The sequence below is a fragment of the Pecten maximus genome, chromosome 4 (assembly GCF_902652985.1).
Source record: "Pecten maximus chromosome 4, xPecMax1.1, whole genome shotgun sequence".
Classification (NCBI taxonomy): Eukaryota; Metazoa; Mollusca; class Bivalvia; order Pectinida; family Pectinidae; genus Pecten; species Pecten maximus.
This window is the reverse complement of record NC_047018.1, coordinates 12416806-12442863: the sequence shown is the minus strand read 5'-3', so window position 1 is coordinate 12442863 and position 26058 is coordinate 12416806. Positions and strand designations below refer to the sequence as shown.

Sequence of the window (26058 nt, the reverse complement as noted above, 5' to 3'; positions counted from 1 at the left end):
CCCTTTGGTAATGAAAGGCAGGATCCACAGCCAAAAGGGTGACCTTTGTTCCCTTTAGTATTGAAAGGCAGGATTGATGGCCAAAAGGGTGGCCTTTGTCCCCTTTAGTATTGAAAGGCAGGATCCATGGCCAAAAGGAAGGCCTTTGTTCCCTTTAGTATTGAAAGGCAGGATCCATGGCCAAAAGGAAGGCCTTTGTTCCCTTTAGTATTGAAAGGCAGGATCCATGGCCAAAAGGGAGACCTTTGTCCCCTTTGGTAATGAATGGCAGGATCCATGGCCAAAAGGGAGGCCTTTGTCCCCTTTGGTAATGAATGGCAGGATCCATGGCCAAAAGGGAGGCCTTTGTCCCCTTTAGTATTGAAAGGCAGGATCCATGGCCAAAAGGGAGACCTTTGTCCCCTTTGGTAATGAAATGCAGGATCCATGGCCAAAAGGGAGACCTTTGTCCCCTTTGGTAATGAAAGGCAGGATTGATGGCCAAAAGGGAGGCCTTTGTCCCCTTTAGTATTGAAAGGCAGGATCCATGGCCAAAAGGGAGACCTTTGTCCCCTTTTGTAATGAAATGCAGGATCCATGGCCAAAAGGGAGACCTTCGTCCCCTTTTGTAATGAAAGGTAGGATCCATGGCCAAAAGGGTGGCCTTTGTCCCCTTTGGTAATGAAATGCAGGATCCATGGCCAAAAGGGAGACCTTTGTCCCCTTTGGTAATGAAAGGCAGGATTGATGGCCAAAAGGGAGACCTTTGTCCCCTTTGGTAATGAAATGCAGGATCCATGGCCAAAAGGGAGACCTTTGTCCCCTTTAGTATTTAAATGCAGGATTGATGGCCAAAAGGGAGGCCTTTGTCCCCTTTAGTATTGAAAGACAGGATCCATGGCCAAAAGGGAGACCTTTGTCCCCTTTAGTAATGAAAGACAGGATCCATGGCCAAAAGGGAGACCTTTGTCCCCTTTAGTATTTAAATGCAGGATTGATGGCCAAAAGGGAGGCCTTTGTCCCCTTTAGTATTGAAAGGCAAGCTCCATGGCCAAAAGGGAGACCTTTGTCCCCTTTAGTATTGAAAGACAGGATCCATGGCCAAAAGGGAGACCTTTGTCCCCTTTAGTAATGAAAGACAGGATCCATGGCCAAAAGGGAGACCTTTGTCCCCTTTGGTAATGAAAAGCGGGACAGAAATGTATTGTTAAGAATGTATAAAGTGGGAATACTTTGAAAAGATTATTATTATTATTAAGATACCCAGGTGAGCAATGCATGTCATCTGTGCCTCTTTTTAGGTCATCTGACCCAAAGGGTCAGGATGACCTATAGTCATCGTGCTTCGTCCGTCGTCGTCCGCCGTCCGCCGTGCGTCGTGCGCCGTGCGCCGTCCGTAAACTTTTTCTTTCAAAACGCTACTCCTCCTTAACGCTTGGGTGGATTACTTCCAAATTTGGTTTGAAGCATCATTGGGGGAGGGCAATCATATTTTATATAAATGAGGCTGGTCTGACCCCTGGGGCCAGAAGGGCGGGGTGCCAAAAAGGGAACTTAGGTGAATATTGCTATAAAATCCTACTCCTCCTTTACCCTTGGGTGGATTACAACTAAATTTGGTGTGAAACATCATTGGGGGAGGGCGGTCATATTTTATATAAATGAAGTTGGTGTGACCCCTGGGGCCTGAGGGGGCGGGGCCCGAAAAGGGGAACTTTGATGAAATTTTGCTATAAAATCCTACTCCTCCTTAACCCTTTGGTGAATTTCAACCAGATATTGTGTGAAACATCATTTGGGGAGGTTGATCATATTTTATATAAATGAGGCTGATGTGACCCCTAGGGCCTGAGGGGCGGGGCCCCAAATGGGGAACTTTGATGAAATTTTGCTATAAAATCCTACTCCTCCTTAACCCTTTAGTGGATTTCAACCAGATATGTTGTGTAACATCATTTGGGGAGGGCGGTCATATTTTATATAAATGAGGCTAGTGTGACCCCTGGGGCCTGAGGGGCGGAGCCCCAAAAGGGGAACTTTGATGAAATTTTGCTATAAAATCCTACTCCTCCTTAACCCTTTAGTGGATTTCAACCAGATATGTTGTGAAACATCATTTGGGGAGGGCGGTCATATTTTATATAAATGAGGCTAGTGTGACCCCTGGGGCCTGAGGGGCGGGGCCCCAAATGGGAAAACTTTGATGAAATTTTGCTATAAAATCCTACTCCTCCTTAACCCTTTAGTAGATTTCAACCAGATATGTTGTGAAACATCATTTGGGGAGGGTGGTCATATTTTATATAAATGAGGCTAGTGTGACCCCTGGGGCCAGAGATGCGGGGCCCCAAAAAGACAACTTTGATGAAATTTTGCTTTAAAATACTACTCCTCCAAAACCCAAAAGTAGATTATTACAAAATTTGGTGTGGAACATCGTTGGAGGAGGACAATCATATTTTATATAAACGAGGCTGGTCTGACCCCTAGGGCCAGAGGGGCCGCGCCGGCCCTAAATAGGGAACTTTGGTGGATATTTGCTATAAAATCCTACTCCTCCTTTACCCTTTGGTGGATTACAACTAAATTTGATGTGAAACATCATTGGGGGAGGGTGGTCATATTTTATATAAATTAGGCTGGTGTGAGCCCTGGGGCCAGAGTGACGGGCCCAAAAAAGGGAACTTTGATGAAATTTTGCTATAAAATCCTACTCGTCCTTAACCCTTTGGTGGATTTCAACCAGATATTGTGTGAAACATCATTGGGGGAGGGTGGTCATATTTTATATAAATGAGGCTGGTGTGGCCCCTGGGGCCTGAGGGGCGGGCCCCAAAAGGGGAACTTTGATGAAATTTTGCTATAAAATCCTACTCCTCCTTAACCCTTTGGTGGATTTCAGCAAGATATGGTGTGAAACATCATTGGGGAGGGTGGTCATATTTTATATAAATTAGGCTGGTGTGGCCCCTGGGGCCAGAAGGGCGCGGCCCCAAAAGGGGAACTTTGATGAAATTTTGCTTTAAAATACTACTCCTCCTAACCCCCATAGTGAATTATTACCAAATTTGGTGTGAAACATCATTGGAGGAGGACAATCATATTTTATATAAATGAGGCTGGTTTGACCCCTAGGGCCAGAGGGGCGGGGCCCCAAAAGGGGAACTTTGGTGAATTTTTGCTATAAATCCTACTTCTCTCTAACCCTTGGATGGATTAATACGAAATATGGTGTGAAACATCATTGGGGGAGGGTGGTCATATTTTATATAAATGAGGCTGGTGTGAGCCCTGGGGCCAGAGTGACGGGCCCAAAAAAGGGAACTTTGATGAAATTTTGCTATAAAATCCTACTCGTCCTTAACCCTTTGGTGGATTTCAACCAGATATTGTGTGAAACATCATTGGGGGAGGGTGGTCATATTTTATATAAATTAGGCTGGTGTGGCCCCTGGGGCCAGAAGGGCGCGGCCCCAAAAGGGGAACTTTGATGAAATTTTGCTTTAAAATACTACTCCTCCTAACCCCCATAGTGAATTATTACCAAATTTGGTGTGAAACATCATTGGAGGAGGACAATCATATTTTATATAAATGAGGCTGGTTTGACCCCTAGGGCCAGAGGGGCGGGGCCCCAAAAGGGGAACTTTGGTGAATTTTTGCTATAAATCCTACTTCTCTCTAACCCTTGGGTGGATTAATACGAAATATGGTGTGAAACATCCTTTGGGAAGGGTGGTCATATTTTACATAAACGAGGCTAGTTTGACCCCTGGGGCCTGAGGGGCAGGGCCCCAAAAGGGGAACTTTGGTGAATATTTGCTGTTAAATCCTAATCCTCCCTAACCTTTTGGTGGATTACAACCTAATTTGATGTGAAACATAAGGTGACGGCAATCATATTTTTTAATGAGACAGGTTTGACCCCTGGGGAAAAAAAGATGGGGCAAAAGGAGCGCTTAGGTTAAACATTTCTTTAAAATGCAATTCCTCCTTAATGCCTTAATTGATTACAACCATATTTAGTATGAAACATCATTGGGGAAAGGCAATCCTAATTAATATAAATGAGTCTTGTCTGACCCATTGGGACAGAGGGGCATGCCCCAAAAATGGGAACTTGGCTAAAATTTTGCTTTATGATGCTGCTCTTCCTGGACAAGCTAAATGGATAAAAACCAAATTTGATCTAAAACATAACTGGCTGCGATAAATAATTTATGGTAATAATGCTGGATTGAGGGGTGTGTCCCTGCTGTAAGTGTAAGTGTTTGTCAGATGACCGTTAAGGCCCATGGGCCTCTTGTTTTTTTTTAAATACCATTTACAGTATTGTAGAAGTTGAACATTGTTGATAGAGACAATTTTATTCATGTTGAAGGGAGGGGGGATTTATTGACCAGCAGTGATTCACCACAGAGAAAACAATGTGTGGGTAGAATGTTATCAGCTGCATACAGGATGTTCTCATTATCTCAATATGATCTCTATCTGTCCGTATTATGCCAAAGAGCTGAACCGTAAAAGTTATATCTTTTTTATTATAGCAATCAATGGCAGTTATTTTGTATTAATTTTGTTTGTTTCATCAAAATCTCAGTATTGTATTCATTTTGCCAGAATCGTTCTACAACAATTCACTTCATCAGAATCATACATATTATTCTCTAGGTCTTAAATGTAGGGAATTGGATTTATGACAAGGTATACATTATGACTTTTAACTAAATATAAAAAGTAGTGATAATCAATAATAACCAGTTGTTACTGTGGTATTACCAACCGTTATTGTGTAATTAAAAATGATTCATATGGATTAATTAAAAATGATTCATATGGATGTTGGATATTAATATCAATAAAGGAACAGCTGACATATATAATGTTGAACCAATGTACTATGAACAGAAAAAATTTAAGTAGATAAAACACTTATTAAAACTCCTGAAATTCATCAGTGATTACTTGTCAGACATTTCCATCACTGATGACCCACTGGTGATAGGTAATCTGGATTATATCTGTTGTGATTTTGTAGGGCCTGGTGTTTCTACACAACTATGCAGAACTACGAGGAGAGTGTCAGGAAACTAACTTCAATATTGGGAGAGCTCTCCACCAGTTAGGTAAGTCGGCTTTCCATACAATTCTCCATGATGGAAGTAGAACAAGTTGATCCAACTGCATTCATAGTCCTATAGACATCCATTTCTTCTGGTACTGTTGATAAAAGCATTTTGGCCATGTGTTTTGTTCACTAACTAGTAACTGCTTCACCCAAGATTTGTATACATTTTGATAATGGCAATGTATGACTTGTTGTGTCCCACTGAAGACGAGGTCATGATCTTGATTAACTTTATTAATACATTACATAATTATATAAGTTATCAAGGATCAAGGTCTACATTAAAATTGGTTTGGTTTCAGGTTTGACATATGCTGCCATACACTACTACAGGAAAGTGCTGGATATGAAGCCAGTTTTAGAAGACCCAGATGTAAGTTTGTAAATGACATACCTAATTAAAAAAGTGTCCCCCTAATGTATATAATGTTACAGGGTATCCTGGACCTGACATCCCCCCTTGGTGTCCCCCTAATGTATATAATGTTACAGGGTATCCTGGACCTGACATCCCCCCTTGGTGTCCCCCTAATGTATATAATGTTACAGGGTATCCTGGACCTGACATCCCCCCTTGGTGTCCCCCTAATGTATATAATGTTACAGGGTATCCTGGACCTGACACCCCCCTTGGTGTCCCCCTCATGTATATAATGTTACAGGTTATCCTGGACCTGACATCCCCCCTTGGTGTCCCCCCTAATGTATATAATGTTACAGGGTATCCTGGACCTGACATCCCCCTTGGTGTCCCCCTAATGTATATAATGTTACAGGGTATCCTGGATCTGACATCCCCCCTTGGTGTCCCCCCCTAATGTATATAATGTTACAGGGTATCCTGGACCTGACCTCCCCCTTGGTGTCCCCCTAATGTATATAATGTTACAGGGTATCCTGGACCTGACATCCCCCCTTGGTGTCCCCCTAATGTATATAATGTTACAGGGTATCCTGGACCTGACATCCCCCCTTGGTGTCCCCCTAATGTATATAATGTTACAGGGTATCCTGGACCTGACATCCCCCTTGGTGTCCCCCTAATGTATATAATGTTACAGGGTATCCTGGACCTGCCATCCCCCCTTGGTGTCCCCCTAATGTATATAATGTTACAGGGTAGCCTGGACCTGACATCCCCCCTTGGTGTCCCCCTAATGTATATAATGTTACAGGGTATCCTGGACCTGACATCTCCCCTTGGTGTCCCCCCTAATGTATATAATGTTAAAGGGTGTCCTGGACCTGACTCCCCCCTTGGTGTCCCCCTAATGTATATGATGTTACAGGGTATCCCGGACCTGACATCCCCCCTTGGTGTCCCCCTAATGTATATAATGTTACAGTGTATCCCGGACCTGACATCCCCCCTTGGTGTCCCCTAATGTATATAATGTTACAGGGTATCCTGGACCTGACATCCCCCCTTGGTGTCCCCCTAATGTATATAATGTTACAGGGTATCCCGGACCTGACATCCCCCCTTGGTGTCCCCCTAATGTATATAATGTTACAGGGTATCCTGGACCTGACATCCCCCTTGGTGTCCCCCTAATGTATATAATGTTACAGGGTCTCCCGGACCTGACATCCCCCCTTGGTGTCCCCCTAATGTATATAATGTTACAGGGTATCCCGGACCTGACATCCCCCTTGGTGTCCCCCTAATGTATATAATGTTACAGGGTATCCTGGACCTGACATCCCCCCTTGGTGTCCCCCTAATGTATATAATGTTACAGGGTATCCTGGACCTGCCATCCCCCCTTGGTGTCCCCCTAATGTATATAATGTTAAAGGGTATCCTGGACCTGACATCCCCCCTTGGTGTCCCCCTAATGTATATAATGTTACAGGGTATCCTGGACCTGACATCCCCCCTTGGTGTCCCCCTAATGTATATAATGTTAAAGGGTATCCTGGACCTGACATCCCCCCTTGGTGTCCCCCTAATGTATATAATGTTACAGTGTATCCCGGACCTGACATCCCCCCTTGGTGTCCCCCTAATGTATATAATGTTACAGGGTATCCTGGACCTGACATCCCCCTTGGTGTCCCCCTAATGTATATAATGTTACAGAGTATCCTGGATCTGACATCCCCCTAATGTATATAATGTTACAGTGTATCCCGGACCTGACATCCCCCCTTGGTGTCCCCCTAATGTATATAATGTTACAGTGTATCCCGGACCTGACATCCCCCCTTGGTGTCCCCCTAATGTATATAATGTTACAGGGTATCCTGGACCTGACATCCCCCCTTGGTGTCCCCCTAATGTATATAATGTTACAGGGTATCCTGGACCTGACTTCCCCCCTTGGTGTCCCCCTAATGTATATAATGTTACAGGGTATCCTGGACCTGACATCCCCCTTTGGTGTCCCCCTAATGTATATAATGTTACAGGGTATCCTGGATCTTACCTATGAAGCTGCCTACAATCTGTCCCTGATTTATCAGACCAGTGAGTCCCATGACCTGGCCACCCTCCTCGTCAACAAGTACCTTGTCATATGACATATGAACAGTAAGTCACTTTATTTTACTTGTATCGGTATTTTTGATGTATTATTATATTTCATTAGAAGATATAAAAGTGTGGGGGATAGTTTTGATTAAACTTGCAGAAAGAAAAAAAAAAGAAAAAATTGTGAGAATAGTTCTACTGCTTTGGACATGAATTGATAAGTGACACAGGAAGAAACGGTTGATCACCAGAAACCACCGTAGATAGATGAATGAGAAAGTGAATTATGTGTCTCATCTTATCTCTGTTGGCAGAGGTGACAGTATCATTGACAATACTTGTAACCTGTTAGATGGTTATAGTGATTACTTCTATTCCTCTGATAAAATAAATCATTGACTTTGTAATGAAAGAAGTGAAAGATGAGGCTTAATTCAAGTCATCATTTTAGACATCTCCAGTTATAGACGTACGCGGACTACGTGCACGGAGACGGAGACGTACTAGGCAGATTTCGGGGGTCGTATCAAAAGTGAAGAACACTTTCCTCGACGTCTAACTTAATAGGGATTTGTTAGAATTAAAACGCATTCTGAATTTCAATGTAATATGTGATATTTGTATAGAAAAAAGTTTCACTTCTTCTTATTGCAGCGTAACCAGTAGCAGCTTGTTTGCTTGTATTTAATATCATATTAGCAGCCTATTGAAAATTCGATGTTCATTATCTACTCCGTATCGGCGTATGGACATCTAAAAACATCCCATACGAGTCATGTCAGGATGAACATTTCTTCACTAAGAAGACGAAATTGTGTTTGACAATGTCACACACATTAAGTTGTTTTGTAAACACTTGCAGATAACTGCATATGTCACTTGGAATGACTTAACAAACAAATATGATTCATATTGTCTATGCAATTCATTTCGCCAGACCAAATTCACTCTAAGATTCTGGAATTAGCAATTTGATTGGTCAATTCAAAAGTTCATCCTTACTTGACCCTCAATGGGATATAGTTATTTTATTAACATCTCAAATTTTAATTAGATTGGTTAAAAGCAAGAGACGTTTAAGGGCATGTCAGGTTTTTTAGGTGACGGAAAGCCGGAGGACCCCCCGAAAAAAACCCATCTCCGCAACAGTCCCACGTGGTAAATAGTGGTGTAGCTAAACAATATAGCTAATTTTGAAAAGATCGAACATGATGATTCTAAACAGATTAAGAATAAAATACACATTTTTTTTTTATAAACTCCCGAGTCCTTATGTGAAATCGTCGGAGACTTGCATATGCGTAGGAGGTCTAGACAAAGACATATTTTGTCTCCGCGAAATAGAATTATACTATTCATGTTGTGGCTTCGGTCTTATCCTTGTTATGCTGTTTTGTCATTATTGTTTGATGTTTCTCCTGCGACAATCGGGTGTGAACTAGATGAACTGTGTCCTATCATGCACAATACATACGTAAATGCTATCAGGTGGCCATCGGTAGCAGAGTGGAGAGATGCTCGGGGAATCTGGCAGAAAATTCCTGATGCAGTGGCTGCCATCGACGGTACATCACATCATATCTATAGACCCCAAAATGAACCACAACAAGTTTACTATAGTGGCCATAGACATCAACATTGCATGCACACTATAATCATCATAGACAATACAAATACACTGCGATATGTACATACTTTACTTGGTGACAAGATTTTCCCGAACCGATACCCTTTGATGACGAGTGTAGGACAAAAGCCCCCCCCCCCTCGGACATTAGCCCCTAGGACAAAAGCCCCTCCGGACGAAAGCCCCCCTGGACCCTGGACATTAGCCCCCCCCCCCCCCCCCCCCCCCCGCCGTTCTTTATAGCTGGTATACTTTATATAAATCTGTACTTTTGAAAAACAGAAACTGTATATATATATTGTTATTTTATCTCTGAAATTTGGAGAATAATTGTGTGGAAAATGAAAGTCCTTGGTTCAATGTCAGAGTGGCATTATATGTCTGTGGTTAAACATCATAATTTATTTTTTTCAAACTTTATATGATTAAGTAAGCTGAAAATTTCAGGAAAGTTCTCCAGGGTGAACAAATTGTTACTGATTACACATAATTTCTGACCTCCTAATATATTACAAATATTGATAACCAAAGAAATGCCTACAAAAGCAATAAACATTTCATACCTATTTGCAGTGTCTCAAATTATAATATAATAAGTACCTAACCAAACATGTTGCACTGTGTTGTAATAATTTTAATTTTAGGAATGATTTTTTGTCCGTACCTCTTTGATGACACCAGACCGGAAATAGCCCGGCAACCTGCACATCACCAACAATTATCCCGGAAATTTAATCAAATCCATAGTACCTATAGAGTAACAATTGAACATGTAATACGTGAAGTAAAATTGTATAGAGCGATAGGGACACTTTGGCGCCATCCACGTTATAAAATTCGACAAACTGTGCAGCTATGGCATACAGACGAAAAAACCTGTTTTCGTAAAAGAAAACCCAAGCTTGGCACCGACGTTCTGTCGTAGATCCATATGGTTCAGTGCACGTGATAGTTACCGATTGATCAGACACTACAGTACAATTATGTTACCGTGCACGCTCTGAGTCTATATATGTCTCTGGTCTAAGTGACAATTTGCTGTTATTATTCTGTCAACTTTATTGACATAATTCTCCTTATACATAGAAAATATAAAAGACATTTGTTACCTTTATAACGTAAAGGAGGACAATTTATTTTATTTTTTTTAAACACTATCACTTCTTATTTCAGAAAATCATTATGTATCATAATATAGCCAAAGACTGTAATAGCCAGGTATACATGATAATTATTCGTATGTGTGTCTCGGATATACACATTTACTAATGTAATTTAGGAAAACCTTATTTTATACTTTGTGTTAATTGACGTATATGTATTGTAATGTGGAAATATTCTATTCTGACGTACACCACGTGTTTGTTTACTTTTTATTTTGATACGACCCCCAGAAACTACCTAGTACGTCTCCGTCTCCGCGCACGTAGTCCGCGTACGTCTATAACTGGAGATGTCTACAAGTTGTGCTCCCCAAAATACATTTTGATCAGACCATGTTTGTTAAACTTACTACCCCACATGTTCATGTCTTTATAGACTTTGCTCTGACATGAAATTCTACTTTCTTAGTGGCATTTAGATTTAATCTTGCTTTTCAATGCATGTATTTTTATTCATTTGATACAATAAAACCTATCTACGGTCTGTCTAGAGCCTATCTATGGCTTGTCTATGGTCTATCTAGAACCTGTATATGGTCTATCTAGAACCTGTCTACGGTCTGTCTAGAGACTATCTACGGTCTGTCTTGTCCTGTCTACGGTCTATCTATGGCCTGTCTATGGTCTATCTATGGTCTATCTATGGCCTATCTATGGCATATCTATGGTCTATCTATGGCCTATCTATGGTCTATCTACAACCTGTCTATGGCCTATCTATGGCCTATCTATGGTCTATCTATGGCCTGTCTATGGCCTATCTATGGTCTATCTATGGCCTGTCTATGGTCTATCTTTGGCCATTCTATGGTCTATCTATGGTCTATCTATGGTCTATCTATGACCTGTCTGTGGTCTATCTATGGTCTGTCTATGGTCTATCTATGGCCTGTCTATGGCCTATCTATGGTCTATCTATGGCCTGTCTATGGTATATCTCTGGTCTATCTATGGTCTATATATGGCCTATCTATGGTCTAACTTTGGCCTGTCTATGGTCTATCTATGGTCTATGGCCTATCTATGGTCTATCTACAGCCTATCTATGGCCTGTCTATGGTCTGTCTATGCTCTTTCTATAGCCTGTCTATGGTCTATCTATGGTCTATCTACAGCCTGTCTATGGCCTGTCTATGACCTGTCTATGGTCTATCTATGGCCTGTCTATGGCCGATCCATGGTCTATCTATGGTCCATCTATGGCCTGTCTATGGTCTATCTATGGTCTATCGATGGTCTATCTACAGCCTATCTATGGCCTGTCACGGGTCTATCTACAGCCTATATATGGCCATCTTCGCTAGCCAAGGCTTCTGATTATGTTACACTCCACGAACCCTTGGCAGATATAGGCGTCAGTTCTGGCCCTCTAGCGGAGATTCGAAATTACCCCCCTTTACGCGTGAAATTTTCTACCAATCACAACGAGCGTTACCGATTAACTTCATCGGTGATGTTTACACGCACACATGGAGGCTTGTGTCATTTTGATGAGATTTGTGATCAATGACTTATATAAATTGATCAAACACTGTGAATATTTCCCCAATGATTGTACGTCTCTGTATTTAGGTAAAATGCAATGACATAGTCGACAATGTAGCTCAGTACTGGGTGCCGCAATTTTTGTTTACTGCAGAACCTAAATATAAAATGGGATTTGATTGGATGCCCTGGGATTCCAGGGCATGATAGTTTAAACACTACTATATCTGCCAAGGTTTCATGGAGTGTAACGTAATCAGAAGCCTTGGCTAGTGAAGATGATATATGACCTGTCTATGGTCTATCTATGGCCTGTCTATGGCCTGTCTATGGTCTATCTACGGTCTATCTATGGCCTGTCTATGGTCTATCTATGGCCTGTCTGTGGTCTATCTATGGCCTGTCTATGGTCTATCTACGGTCTATCTATGGCCTGTCTATGCCATATATATGGCCTGTCTATGGTCTATCTATGCCATATATATGGCCTGTCTATGGTCTATATATGGTCTATATATGGCCTGTCTATGGTCTATCTATGCCATATATATGGCCTGTCTATGGTCTATATATGGTCTATATATGGCCTGTCTATGGTCTATCTATGGTCTATCTATGGTCTTTCTATGGCCTGTCTATGACCTGTCTATGGTCTATCTATGCCATATATATGGCCTGTCTATGACCTGTCTATGGCCTATCTATGGTATATCTATGGTCTGTCTATGATCTTTCTATAGCCTATCTATGGTCTATCTACAGCCTGTCTATGGCCTGTCTAAAGCCTGTCTATGGTCTATCTATGGTCTATCTATGGCCTGTCTATGGTCAATCTATGCCATATATATGGCCTGTCTATGATCTTCTATGCCATATATATGACCTGTCTATGATCTATCTAAGGTCTGTCTATGGCCTGTCTATGGTCTATCTATGGTCTATCTATGGTCTGTCTATGACCTGTCTATGATCTATCTAAGGTCTGTCTATGGCCTGTCTATGGTCTATCTATGGTCTATCTATGGTCTATCTATGACCTGTCTACAGTCTATCTATGGCCTGTCTATGGCCTATCTATGGCCTGTCTATGGCCTGTCTATGGTCTATCTATGGTCTGTCTATGACCTGTCTATGATCTATCTAAGGTCTATCTATGGTCTATCTACGGTCTATCTATGACCTGTCTATGATTTATCTATGGTCTATCTATGGTCTATCTATGGTCTATCTATACATATCTATGGCCTATTTATGGCCCTGTCTATGGTCTACATATGGCTTATCGATGGCCTGTCTATGGCCTATCTAAGGCTTTAAGGTCAGAAGAAATTGATGGTAGAAATGAGAACATCCACCATGGCACCGATACAAATAGTAAAAAATGCTCCTTGCATGGTGAAGAAATGGCTAAAATGATAATACTAGCCCTGTACGTAGTGGATATCTGAAAAGGACCTGACCATATTTTAGTTTTCCTTGTGTATCAATATAAATCCTTTGTAACATAGCCTGTTTTGTGTTTTATGTCAATGTTTTCATGTTTCTGCTATATTTACCGTTACATACTACAATGGTAATAAAAACTTCACACAAAATAGGCAAGAACTATATTCAAATTAGAATTTCAGAAGAAAGGTGAAATCATCAAATTGGTATACAGTTCCAGTAACATGATAGGACTTAGGTAATTTTGATTTTGAAGCATAATTTGTATCAATATTGATCCAACTTATTGTCTATCTAATATGTGGAGATAAAGACACTGGCTCATTAGATTGTGGGCAGCTAAGGGCTGAATAATATGAGCCTGTTGATCTATTGAACAGAGGGCGCCTGTTGTTTGTCCACGTTAGTTAATGACTCTGTCTATCCAACATTGATTTTCTTGTGAGGCAATTACTGTGTTGACATTTGTCATGCCACCAGTGGCTAATCATTGATTGTTTTATCTCTCATTGTCCCAGAGTATTATCTTCAGTTTCACAGATTCTTAAACATTGGCCTCTGGTGAGCTCTATATATGTGCAGGATTATATTGCAGTTTGATGTTACTTGTTAGTATTCTCAGCAATGCCTCTATGGCCCTCAGAAAAGTTAAAAAAAAAAAAAAAAAAAAAACAGCCAACACTACAATGATGGCAGCAAGCTCTGTCTGTAGTGATAAGCCTACTACATTCAATAATGCTGTTCAGTACAAAATATGAATGCTGTTTTGTTGGCCTGTGATAAGCTCAAATTTTAAGTTAAATTAATCTAATTAGTATGCAGCATCAATAAATGAAGAGGACTAGGCATAGAGCAAGGATTTGTTGTATGTAAAAGTATTAACACATCACATCACTTAATAAGGGCAAAAAATGAATTGCTGAAAAATACTGGTAACTTTAACTGAAAACGACAAATCAATGACAGGGTTAATCACACTGACAGCCTTCATCAAGTAAAAAAAAAAAAAAACATGCAACATCGTATATTTTTTAATAAGATAAGTTAATTAAAGTTTTATTCTGATTCAGGACTACATAAAGTCCTCTATACCAGACTCACAATACATACATAATAGATCAATACTTTTTCAGATCACATGTATATTGTTCTCTATGTTCTGATGGTAGCTTTATAATTGAAATAAAGTTCTTGATTTTTCCAGTGGTTGTCCAACTTATTTTTAAAAGAATTAATATTTATTGCTGACACCACATGTTCTGGCGGTTCATTCCATATTGTTACTGTTCTGATCAAATTTTTTTTTTCTTAGTTTGTAGTTTGGTAGTTGCTTGTTTAGGGAATATTCTTTTTGTGTGTCCTCTACAGCTGTGGCAATTGGTTACATCTTTCCAGAGTGATATGGCAGTAAAACATTCCTTATCATAAATCTGACTTGTTATTTTGTTTAGTTCAACCATATCGCCTCTGATTCTCCAAAAGGCCAGTGTTAGTAACTTTAGTTTCTCCAGCCTCTCTTGATTCTCCAAAAGGCCAGTGTCAGTAACTTTAGTTTCTCCAGCCTCTCTTGATTCTCCAAAAGGCCAGTGTTAGTAACTTTAGTTTCTCCAGCCTCTCTTGATTCTCCAAAAGGCCAGTGTTAGTAACTTTAGTTTCTCCAGCCTCTCTTGATTCTCCAAAAGGCCAAACTTTAGTTTCTCCAGCCTCTCACTTTAGGTTAGGTTCTTCATTCCTAGTACATACTTTGTTGCTCTCCTTTGAACTCCATTTACTTTATCAAATTGTTTTTGTAGGTGTGGTGCCCACACAGAACTATCATAGTCGAGCTGCGATCTTACTAAACATTTAAAAAGTGGAATGAAGGACTTTATGTCCATGAACTGAAAGGTTCTTCTAAGAAGTGCAAATATAGAAGTTTAAAAAAAAAAAAAAAAACATTTTCCGATATCTGTTCATCCAATGCGAGATCTGAGTCTATAATTACACTGATGTCTTTATCTTGGTTGGACCTCTGCATACTGTTCCCGTTCAGATGATATACTGGTTCAGCATCATTATGACAAATGTTTCTTCTCCTGCCTATCCTCATTTAATTAATTTTCCATTGTTTGTACGCAAAATGCGGCTTTCTGATTGGTTGAGATTTTTTTTTCATACCACTATGAAAAAAATTCCGAGATTGGCGCGAAAAATGTGACATTACAATACGACAATTGACGTTGCGTATTGATTTGAGAAAAAGAATCCCATATGAAACCAGTAAGATTGTACATAAAACATGTTTTAAATTAGAAGATTATTTTCAAAAATTAATTATACACGGATTCATACAGTTTGCAAACAAAAATTTTTTCATACCCCAATGAAACTAAAAAAAATTGACATCAATGCTTAAATGTTTACACTTTTCTGGATGCATTTTCAGTAGCCAGGTGTCCCTTCACTTACACATAGTATCAAAATCTTTCTGAAGCTCTAAACTGTCTTGTTCGTTTTCTATTATTCGAAATATTTTTGTATCGTCTGCAAATAAGTACACATCAGATTTAACTGCTCCTGAGAGGTCATTAACGTAAATTACAAACATCAGAGGTCCTTGTACTGAGCCTTGTGGTATTCCTGATGTAACGTTGATCCATTCGGAATCTGCACAATTTACAGATAATCAATTATTAAAATTAATAACTTGATTTTACCATCAGAGACAAGTCTGAAAATGGTGATATGTAAAAATAGAACAGCCCTGTGAAATATTCTTTGCTACTTACCAGTAATATGTTCCTGTGCCTTTTGCATACATTGAGATATTTCGCCTTTTTTTTATTTTGAACAAAATATATCAATAAAAAATATTTTGTTTAATTTTGAAATTACAATAATTATTTTTTAAAGTTCAAATGAGTAAACTTTCTGAAATTGCTTTATTTTGGAAGGACCACTTGGAAATGCAACGTACCATTTGTTTGGATGATAACAATGAGACCCGCTGTCTTATGTGGCTTTTTTTATCTGTTCTTTCGGGAGGTCGTTGATGAATGATTTTTTATTAAGCAGAGTTTCAATATTACCTGGCATTAGCATGTTGTGAGGCATCATGATATAGAATATAGGTATAGTCTGTATACACTGTCATTATACAGCTGTACAGGTAATATCACCACAGGAAATTAAACTGTATTATTGGTACCCTGCAGATAAAATATAATAACCCGTCTTTATCTCGCCACAATTTGAATGTCAATACAAATCAATGTAGTGTGTGTACAGCCGTCGCTGACTGCCTGGTAAGTCAGCTGAATGCAGTAGAAAAGAAAGCTCTATCATATTAACACTGTTTGTACATACATAATTATTTAGACATTACCCTCATTGTGTATGCTGGAGATCATCAGTATAGCAATGGTTAAATTGTCACACTAATACAGTTTATAGAAACCCTGAATATGTGGTGAAGCTGACCAAATCTCCTACATTAGTCTGGGCCCTGTTACCATGCTGGCGTGTCGTCGGTAAAATTGCCTGGCTTCCTAGTAAAAAGTTACTGGCTTGAAAACAAATTAATTCATCATTCCTGGTCATATACAGTCAAACAGGATCAAAGATCACCCATAGCTTGTGTTTCAAGGCAGATAAAGGGAAGCTGAGTATTAGCACAAACCCTCGATGGTATTGATGAATTTAGATTCAGTGTAGGTTTAGGTGAAGAACAGACCTGCCTATTCAACTGCATGATTGTATATGTTGATTGAAATGTGGGCCCTGTTTATGTTTATTGAAATGTGGGCCCTGTTTATGTTGATTGAAATGTGGGGCCTGTTTATGTTGATTGACATTTGGGCCCTGTTTATGTTTATTGAAATGTGGTCCCTGTTTATGTTGATTGACATGTGGGCCCTGTTTATGTTTATTGAAATGTGGGGCCTGTATATGTTGATTGAAATGTGGGGCCTGTATATGTTGATTGACATGTGGGGCCTGTATGTTGATTGAAATCTGGGGCCTGTTTATATTGATTGAAATGTGGGGCCTGTTTATGTTGATTGAAATGTGGGGCCTGTTTATATTGATTGAAATGTGGGGCCTGTTTATGTTGATTGAAATGTGGGGCCTGTTTATGTTGATTGAAATGTGGGGCCTGTTTATGTTGATTGACATGTGGGGCCTGTTTATGTTGATTGAAATGTGGGGCCTGTTTATGTTGATTGAAATGTGGGGCCTGTATATGTTGATTGACATGTGGGGCCTGTTTATGTTGATTGACATGTGGGGCCTGTATATGTTGATTGACATGTGGGGCCTGTTTATGTTGATTGAAATGTGGGGCCTGTATATGTTGATTGAAATGTGGGGCCTGTATATGTTGATTGACATGTGGGGCCTGTATATGTTGATTGACATGTGGGGCCTGTATATGTTGATTGACATGTGGGGCCTGTATATGTTGATTGACATGTGGGGCCTGTTTATGTTGATTGAAATGTGGGGCCTGTATATGTTGATTGAAATGTGGGGCCTGTATATGTTGATTGACATGTGGGGCCTGTATATGTTGATTGACATGTGGGGCCTGTTTATGTTGATTGACATGTGGGGCCTGTATATGTTGATTGACATGTGGGGCCTGTATATGTTGATTGACATGTGGGGCCTGTATATGTTGATTGACATGTGGGGCCTGTATATGTTGATTGACATGTGGGGCCTGTATATGTTCATTGACATGTGGGGCCTGTTTATGTTGATTGACATGTGGGGCCCTATCCCTTTGCAGAGTCAGCTGTCTTTCTCAGAATGTCCTACTTGGGAGACATTTAAAGACAACAAAAACAATTGGCTATGCCTGATGTAACACTACAGAATTCTCATATATATATTTTTTTCTTTCCTACCAACTACTTCTTTTTAGTGTTGCCTTCAAGGTCATTTGATAAGATCACCTTAGGAATAATGTGACCATTGTAATGTACTGTTATACAATGCCCATGAGGTTGTGTCATTGTCATGAGATGGTACTTTTGAGTTGTCCTCGAGTGGCATCTTCTATTGTGTATATATGGATACTGTCTTCATATTCATATAACTGGATACCCTGTAACTGGATACCATATAACACTAACCAAGAGACCTAACGTCATGATATTTGGTGTATAGGTCCATCAGATGAAGCCCTACAAATTGTGGGAAAATAAATGACTTTGACCCATATTCAAGGTCACAGGATCCAAATTTCTGAAAACCTTTAATCAACGTCTTCTCACTAATCAGGTGTCATACAGTCCTGATACATGGCTGATAGGTTAGGCCTGACAAAGTTTGAGAAATGGCCTTGACCCATATTCAAGGTCACAGGAGTTATTTTTTTAAAGCCCATAATTTCTCTTGATTAGCTAAAACATGTCAAGAATAAAATGCCCAATAGAATTTGTTAATGAAATGGCCTTGACCCATTTTAGGTAGCAGTGAGGAATTTGTTAAAATACAAAATCAGGTTCTTTTGATGAATGCCTCTTGTGTAATTGAATATGATATACAATATGTATTTATATAAATGGATAACGTATTCATATTACTCCAGGATACCCATTTTATTTAATTGATACCATTTTTATATAACTGGATGCCATATTAAATTATAAGTCCAAGATACCATATTCACTAGGTATTACTGGATTCCTTATTAATATAACTGAATTATGTACCATCCTGGATTGCTAGATCTCTTCCTTTTTTAAAGGTACAGGATTCAATTAACGTTGAAATCACTTCAAAGATAATGTTGTAAATAGGTATTGATAAATGAACACATTATTTCCATGAATTAAAGCAATGACTTGATGGCTCATTATAAATATCTGGATAGTCCGTCTGATTTAGTAAGAAGGGATGTTTTGAAACTTAAATCTGAAGCTGTACCTAAATTATGGTGTATTGATTTTGTGAGACGGCCTCCATTCGTCACTGTGTGGTGTTTCTGAACACACTGCTGCTATCTAACAAAAAAAACGCTTGGGTCATCTCTGTCTCCAAATCTCGGCAGCCAGATCCACCAAGCTGTTGCTTGACAGACAAGCTTTCTCCGATATTCTCCAGGGAAAATAACTCTTTATACAGGTAAGGTGATTTGTGTCTGACATTATAAGTACAATAGTTTGATTCCCTGTAGTACAGGTAAGGTGATTTGTGTCTGACATTATAAGTACAATAGTTTGATTCCCTGTAGAACAGGTAAGGTGATTTGTATCTGACATTATAAGTACAATAGTTTGATTCCTAGTAAAATAACTGTAGTACAGGTAAGGTGATTTATGTCTGACATTATAAGTACAATAGTTTGATTCCTAGTAAAATAACTGTAGTACAGGTAAGGTGATTTGTATCTGACATTATAAGTACAATAGTTTGATTCCTAGTAAAATAACTGTAGTACAGGTAAGGTGATTTATGTCTGACATTATAAGTACAATAGTTTGATTCCTGTAGTACAGGTAAGGTGATTTGTGTCTGACATTATAAGTACAATAGTTTGGCTCCTAGTAAAATAACTGTAGTACAGGTAAGGTGATTTGTGCCTGACATTATAAGTACAACAGTTTGATTCCTAGTAAAATAACTGTAGTACAGGTAAGGTGATTTATGTCTGACATTATAAGTACAATAGTTTGATTCCTAGTAAAATAACTGTAGTACAGGTAAGGTGATTTGTGTCTGACATTATAAGTACAATAGTTTGACTCCTTGTAGTAAAATAACTTTAATATCTATTTTAACAGTGAATTGGTTAACTACTCATTTTTATCAAAAGATAAAACTGCTAATATTGGGGAAGTCACCAGCCAGTTAAGAATACTACTTTATTTTGGTGAAGAATGCATGAGGAGAGAAGTTTTGTGAGAATGGTATTCTTCACAGTAGAGGAATATTAAATTGTGGGTATTATAAATATGATGACTTCACTTCTGTAATGATAATATCAAATTCATTGTGATTACATTGAAGTAATATTGTTAGCTTGTCTCTTCGAAGAGGAAGAGTTAATGTTGTGTTGGCGTTGGTTTTCTGTTATTAACATTTTCATGCAAGTGTTAAAAGGCATATTGATATTTTATATTAGGGTCCCTGCAGGGTTTTACTATCCCATCTCCCGGCGTCAAACTAAAGATTTTTTGTGGACAAAATTCTTTTTGACATATTTTAGACTTAAACTCTTTATGCGGATAAAAACTTCAAGTACCAGGGAGAGGAACACAAATTAATTCTGTCAACTACACAATGTAAATCTTATTTATTCAATATGCAAAAAAATACCAATTTTTATCATTAATTATTTATTGACAAACATTTGCAAGACAAGCTATGCTGTTCTACAACAGCTCTTGTTTAAGCTCATTGGCAATATTCCGTCATTTTAGGGGAAAACAATAGGTTAGAGTGGCAAGTACTCTTTCATGACAGATTTAAAATCTGTTTGTACTTCAGGTACTCAATATGCCAGAACCATATGTGGAAGTTGTGAACTGTATATTTATATTAATATGCATTTAACCTATATCATTGTATGTATTGTAATTATTTCAATGAACAAAATATTAATAGAGTAATCAGAAATAAAGAAGTTTTGCACTCCTGCTACCTTGATGATCTTCAGCGTCAGCCTTTGAGAACTAAAAGTGTTTGGGTCATAACAGTTCAAAGTTCAACCCTTTAAGCAAAATAAATGCTTAGCATCAAGAGACAAATAAACTCATGCTACCATGACTGCCCTACAAGGTTCTGTGGTGTCTGAAGACCAAAATATAGTAAAAATAAGTCCTTGGTTATCTGTATACCGTTAACAATTCATACTTTATATCAAAAGATTAACTCATGCTATCTATGGTCCTCTTCAAGAAGCAGGTCCTGCGGAACATGAGGACAGAAAAAAAAAATCTTAATTATAAGGTGAGAATAGACTTGAAATGACAAACACACTCCATATGGTTGCCTCCCAAGGTCCTGCAGTACATGAGGACCAAAAAAGTCCTTAGTTATCAGCTGAGACCAGACATTTAACACACTCATGCCTCCATTGGTTGCCTCCCAAGGTCCTGCAATTATTATAATTGTAAGAACTAGGATCAGATAAAGATGCAAATACGTTTAAATTGACAAGATTGATCCTGTGGTATATGCCTTATGACTTAGTTGACAGGGCGATACAGCTCTTTCAAGTTTGAGTACAGTTATGTCAAAAATAAAATTACTAATACTTAAAAAGTCCATTAAACTGGCATCATACTAATATTGCACTGGTAGTGTTATGTACACATTGACAGGGGAGATAATTCTAAACCAGGAGAGCAGACAGAGGAGATAATTCTATACCAGGAGAGCAGACAGGGGAGATAATTCTATACCAGGAGAGCAGACAGGGGAGATAATTCTAAACCAGGAGGGCATTTTGTTATTGGTATACCTTGTGTGTATAAGGGAGAACTCTTTTCAGTAAAAACCTCTGTATATAATAGTATCTAATGTTTTAATAGAAAACTGTGTTACGTTATACTTTGAAGATAGATTCATTTGCATTTCTATTATTCTTGTCTTATTTGCAATTCAAGTTCTCCACATTTTCCCAGACTGCCGAGTAGTGTTAAATTCCCAGATGATCAGGAACATTTCTAAAGAGTGAAAACCTTTCATCCTATCCAATAAGTGCATTGGTGTGTTATATGGTGTGTTAAATCTGAATGTAGGTGGAGGTGTGGGGGTCTCATTACACAGGTTACACACAGGAAGTTTAATTCTATCTGACTGATGTGTTGGAGGTCTCATTACACAGGTTCCACACAGGATGTTTAATTCTATCTGACTGGTGTGTCGGAGGTGTGGGGGTCTCATTACACAGGTTACATACAGGAAGTTTAATTTTATCTGACTGGTGTGTTGGAGGTGTGGGGGTTTTATTACACAGGAAGTTTAATTCTATCTGACTGGTGTGTTGGAGGTGTGGGGGTCTCATTACACAGGAAGTTTAATTCTATCTGACTGGTGTGTTGGAGGTGTGGGGGTCTCATTACACAGGTTACATACAGGAAGTTTAATTTTATCTGACTGATGTGTTGGAGGTGTGGGGGTTTCATTACACAGGTTCCACACAGGATGTTTAATTCTATCTGACTGATGTGTTGGAGGTGTGGGGGTTTCATTACACAGGTTACATACAGGAAGTTTAAATCTATCTGACTGATGAGTTGGAGGTGTGGGGGGTCTCATTACACAGGTTACATACAGGAAGTTTAAATCTATCTGACTGGTGTGTTGGAGGTGTGGGGGTCTCATTACACAGGAAGTTTAATTCTATCTGACTGGTGTGTTGGAGGTGTGGGGGTCTCATTACACAGGTTACATACGGGAAGTTTAATTTTATCTGACTGGTGTGTTGGAGGTGTGGGGGTTTTATTACACAGGAAGTTTAATTCTATCTGACTGATGTGTTGGAGGTCTCATTACACAGGTTCCACACAGGATGTTTAATTCTATCTGACTGATGTGTTGGAGGTGTGGGGGTTTCATTACACAGGTTACATACAGGAAGTTTAAATCTATCTGACTGGTGTGTTGGAGGTGTGGGGGGTCTCATTACACAGGTTACATACAGGAAGTTTAAATCTATCTGACTGGTGTGTTGGAGGTGTGGGGGTCTCATTACACAGGTTACATACAGGAAGTTTATATCTATCTGACTGATGTGTTGGAGGTGTGGGGGGGTCTCATTACACAGGTTACATACAGGAAGTTTATATCTATCTGACTGGTGTGTTGAAGGTGTGGGGGTCTCATTACACAGGTTACATACAGGAAGTTTATATCTATCTGACTGGTGTGTTGGAGGTGTGGGGGTCTCATTACACAGGTTACATACAGGAAGTTTATATCTATCTGACTGGTGTGTTGAAGGTGTGGGGGTCTCATTACACAGGTTACATACAGGAAGTTTATATCTATCTGACTGATGTGTTGGAGGTGTGGGGGGTCTCATTACACAGGTTACATACAGGAAGTTTATATCTATCTGACTGGTGTGTTGGAGGTGTGGGGGTCTCATTACACAGGTTACATACAGGAAGTTTATATCTATCTGACTGGTGTGTTGAAGGTGTGGGGGGTCTCATTACACAGGTTACATACAGGAAGTTTATATCTATCTGACTGGTGTGTTGAAGGTTTGGGGGTCTCATTACACAGGTTACATACAGGAAGTTTAATTCTATCTGACTGGTGTGTTGGAGGTGTGGAGGTCTCATTACACAGGTTACATACAGGAAGTTTAAATCTATCTGACTGGTGTGTTGGAGGTGTGGGGGTCTCATTACACAGGTTACATACAGGAAGTTTATATCTATCTGACTGGTGTGTTGGAGGTGTGGGGGTCTCATTACACAGGTTACATACAGGAAGTTTAAATCTATCTGACTGGTGTTTTGGAGGTGTGGGGGTCTCATTACACAGGTTACATACAGGAGGTTTTCCACACAGGAAGTTTATATCTATCTGACTGATGTGTTGAAGGTGTGGAGGTCCCATTACACAGGTTACATACAGGAAGTTTATATCTATCTGACTGGTGTGTTGGAGGTGTGGGGGTCTCATTACACAGGTTACATACAGGAAGTTTAAATCTATCTGACTGATGAGTTGGAGGTGTGGGGGTCTTACTACACAGGTTACATACAGGAAGTTTATATCTATCTGACTGGTGTGTTGGAGGTTTCGGGGTCTCATTACACAGGTTACATACAGGAAGTTTAAATCTATCTGACTGGTGTGTTGGAGGTGTGGGGGTCTCATTACACAGGTTACATACAGGAAGTTTAAATCTATCTGACTGATGAGTTGGAGGTGTGGGGGTCTTACTACACAGGTTACATACAGGAAGTTTATATCTATCTGACTGGTGTGTTGAATGTGTGGGGGTCTCATTACACAGGTTACATACAGGAAGTTTAAATCTATCTGACTGGTGTGTTGGAGGTGTGGGGGTCTCATTACACAGGTTACACACAGGAAGTTTAATTCTATCTGACTGGTGTGTTGGAGGTGTGGGGGTCTCATTACACAGGTTACACAGTTTGTCATTCTACCCTTGAATTTGTACGAGTGCCATCTCCTACATTACTCCTACATAAGTAGAACTTCATACTTGAGTCATGGGTTCACTTAGGTGTGGTGAGGGGGGTTGTGTTCCATGTACCAAAAGTAGGTCACTCTGACCTAAATTTTAACCTTCGACCTACTTCAAAGAAAAGTTTGTCTAGGCCTGATCTGCCCCTCTTCTTGGGCCATAGGTCTTACTTGGGATTCACATACATTGAATTTCTGATAGTGCTAATAAGTATGTAGAATCAGTTCCAACACAAATTCATTATCTGTGAATTCTTGGCTTATAATTTCACATCTGGTGGGGACTGTAATTCTCTGAATTGTCTTGTTTAGTATGTGTGTCTCTGTATAGACTGGTGGTCCCCTGTATTGATTACTATGTTGTACACAGTTTACCATAACAACCAGTCAGATTTACAACAGGTCTCTGCTGCCTTATGTAGGTATAGGTGACTGAAGGCATTTTAGTTTGGCAATGAATTTTATAGGGAACGATGAATCCATCAGTTTTGGATCAAGGCATTTCCTGTGATGAATAGCTTGATATCACCTGTCAGTATGTACTTTACAGTGTAGTTTGGATGTTTGTGTGATTGATTATTCACAAATTTTACAGTTCCCTTTCATTGCTATTGATCAATATTTTGACTCTCAAATCTATCTTGCCATTTGATCATCGTCGTTTTAGAATCTATGATCTAGGTTTCCTGATCTGTACAAAGTATGACACTTATTGATCATTAGGTCACCAGGGCTGCTGAACAGGATGTTAGATACAATGTATTTGATGGTTATGGAATGACAGTCGGCTGCACATTTACAGCGAAGACAGTTGACTGTTGATGGGATTTAGATGCAAGTTAAAAAAAGAGACAATTTTGTACAGCCTATACTGCTCCAAGGTTTATGGATGGATTTCAACGAAACTTTGTACACATATTATTCATGACATGTTTTTGTATTTCGCTGAAGTTCTATCAATTTTCATCTATTTAAGGTGTTTCCAGAACTGTTACTGAGGAATCATTATGGAGGCTTCTGATTGGTGAAAATTATAATATTGTTGGATTAAGCTGAAAATTGCTTAAGATTTTGAGGTTTGGCAAATACAATGGTACTATTTTCCGAAATGATTGATGTCATTTGGTTGCCTTGGTAACCAAGTCACCACAGGTTTTGTGTACTAGCTAGTATATATCTCATCAGTCCTGGGATTAATTTTATTCAAGCTTGGTCCATTGGTGTATTTACTAATGCCAATTGTTTGAGATATAGGGTGTTTCCAAATTAAAACCGTTACTATTGAAACATGATGGAGCCAAAATTGAGATATTGTCTCATTAACCTGAAAATTGGTATAAAAGTGTTTTGAGGGGTAACTATTTTCCAAAACAAAGAGGTCATTTGGTTACCATGAAGTTGCAAATGAAGGTTAGTGGAGGTTATTAGTCAGGCATTGGCTTATAGTTCTAGTTGTATACCAATACCTACCTATGTTATGGATTCTAAGTTCTTTTGACAGTTTGTATTTCTCAGACTTCCAAGATTTTGGGGTAAGGTTTGCCAGAAACAATGTTATACATTGTAATAGTATAAGGAGATGCTTTCACCAGGGGCA

At 39.3% G+C, this 26058-nt stretch overlaps 1 protein-coding gene across 1 annotated transcript in view; it reads left to right on the top strand.

The window, feature by feature from the left end:
* The window catches only part of LOC117325269 (general transcription factor 3C polypeptide 3-like), a 54621-nt gene that overhangs the window by 27404 nt on the left and 1159 nt on the right, over positions 1-26058 (top strand). The window contains exons 24-26 of the mRNA XM_033881380.1: positions 5018-5105; positions 5410-5480; positions 7520-7640. Of these exons, the coding sequence (XP_033737271.1) occupies positions 5018-5105; positions 5410-5480; positions 7520-7630 (270 nt within the window). The 3' untranslated portion in view covers positions 7631-7640. The remainder of the gene's footprint in view (positions 1-5017; positions 5106-5409; positions 5481-7519; positions 7641-26058) is intronic.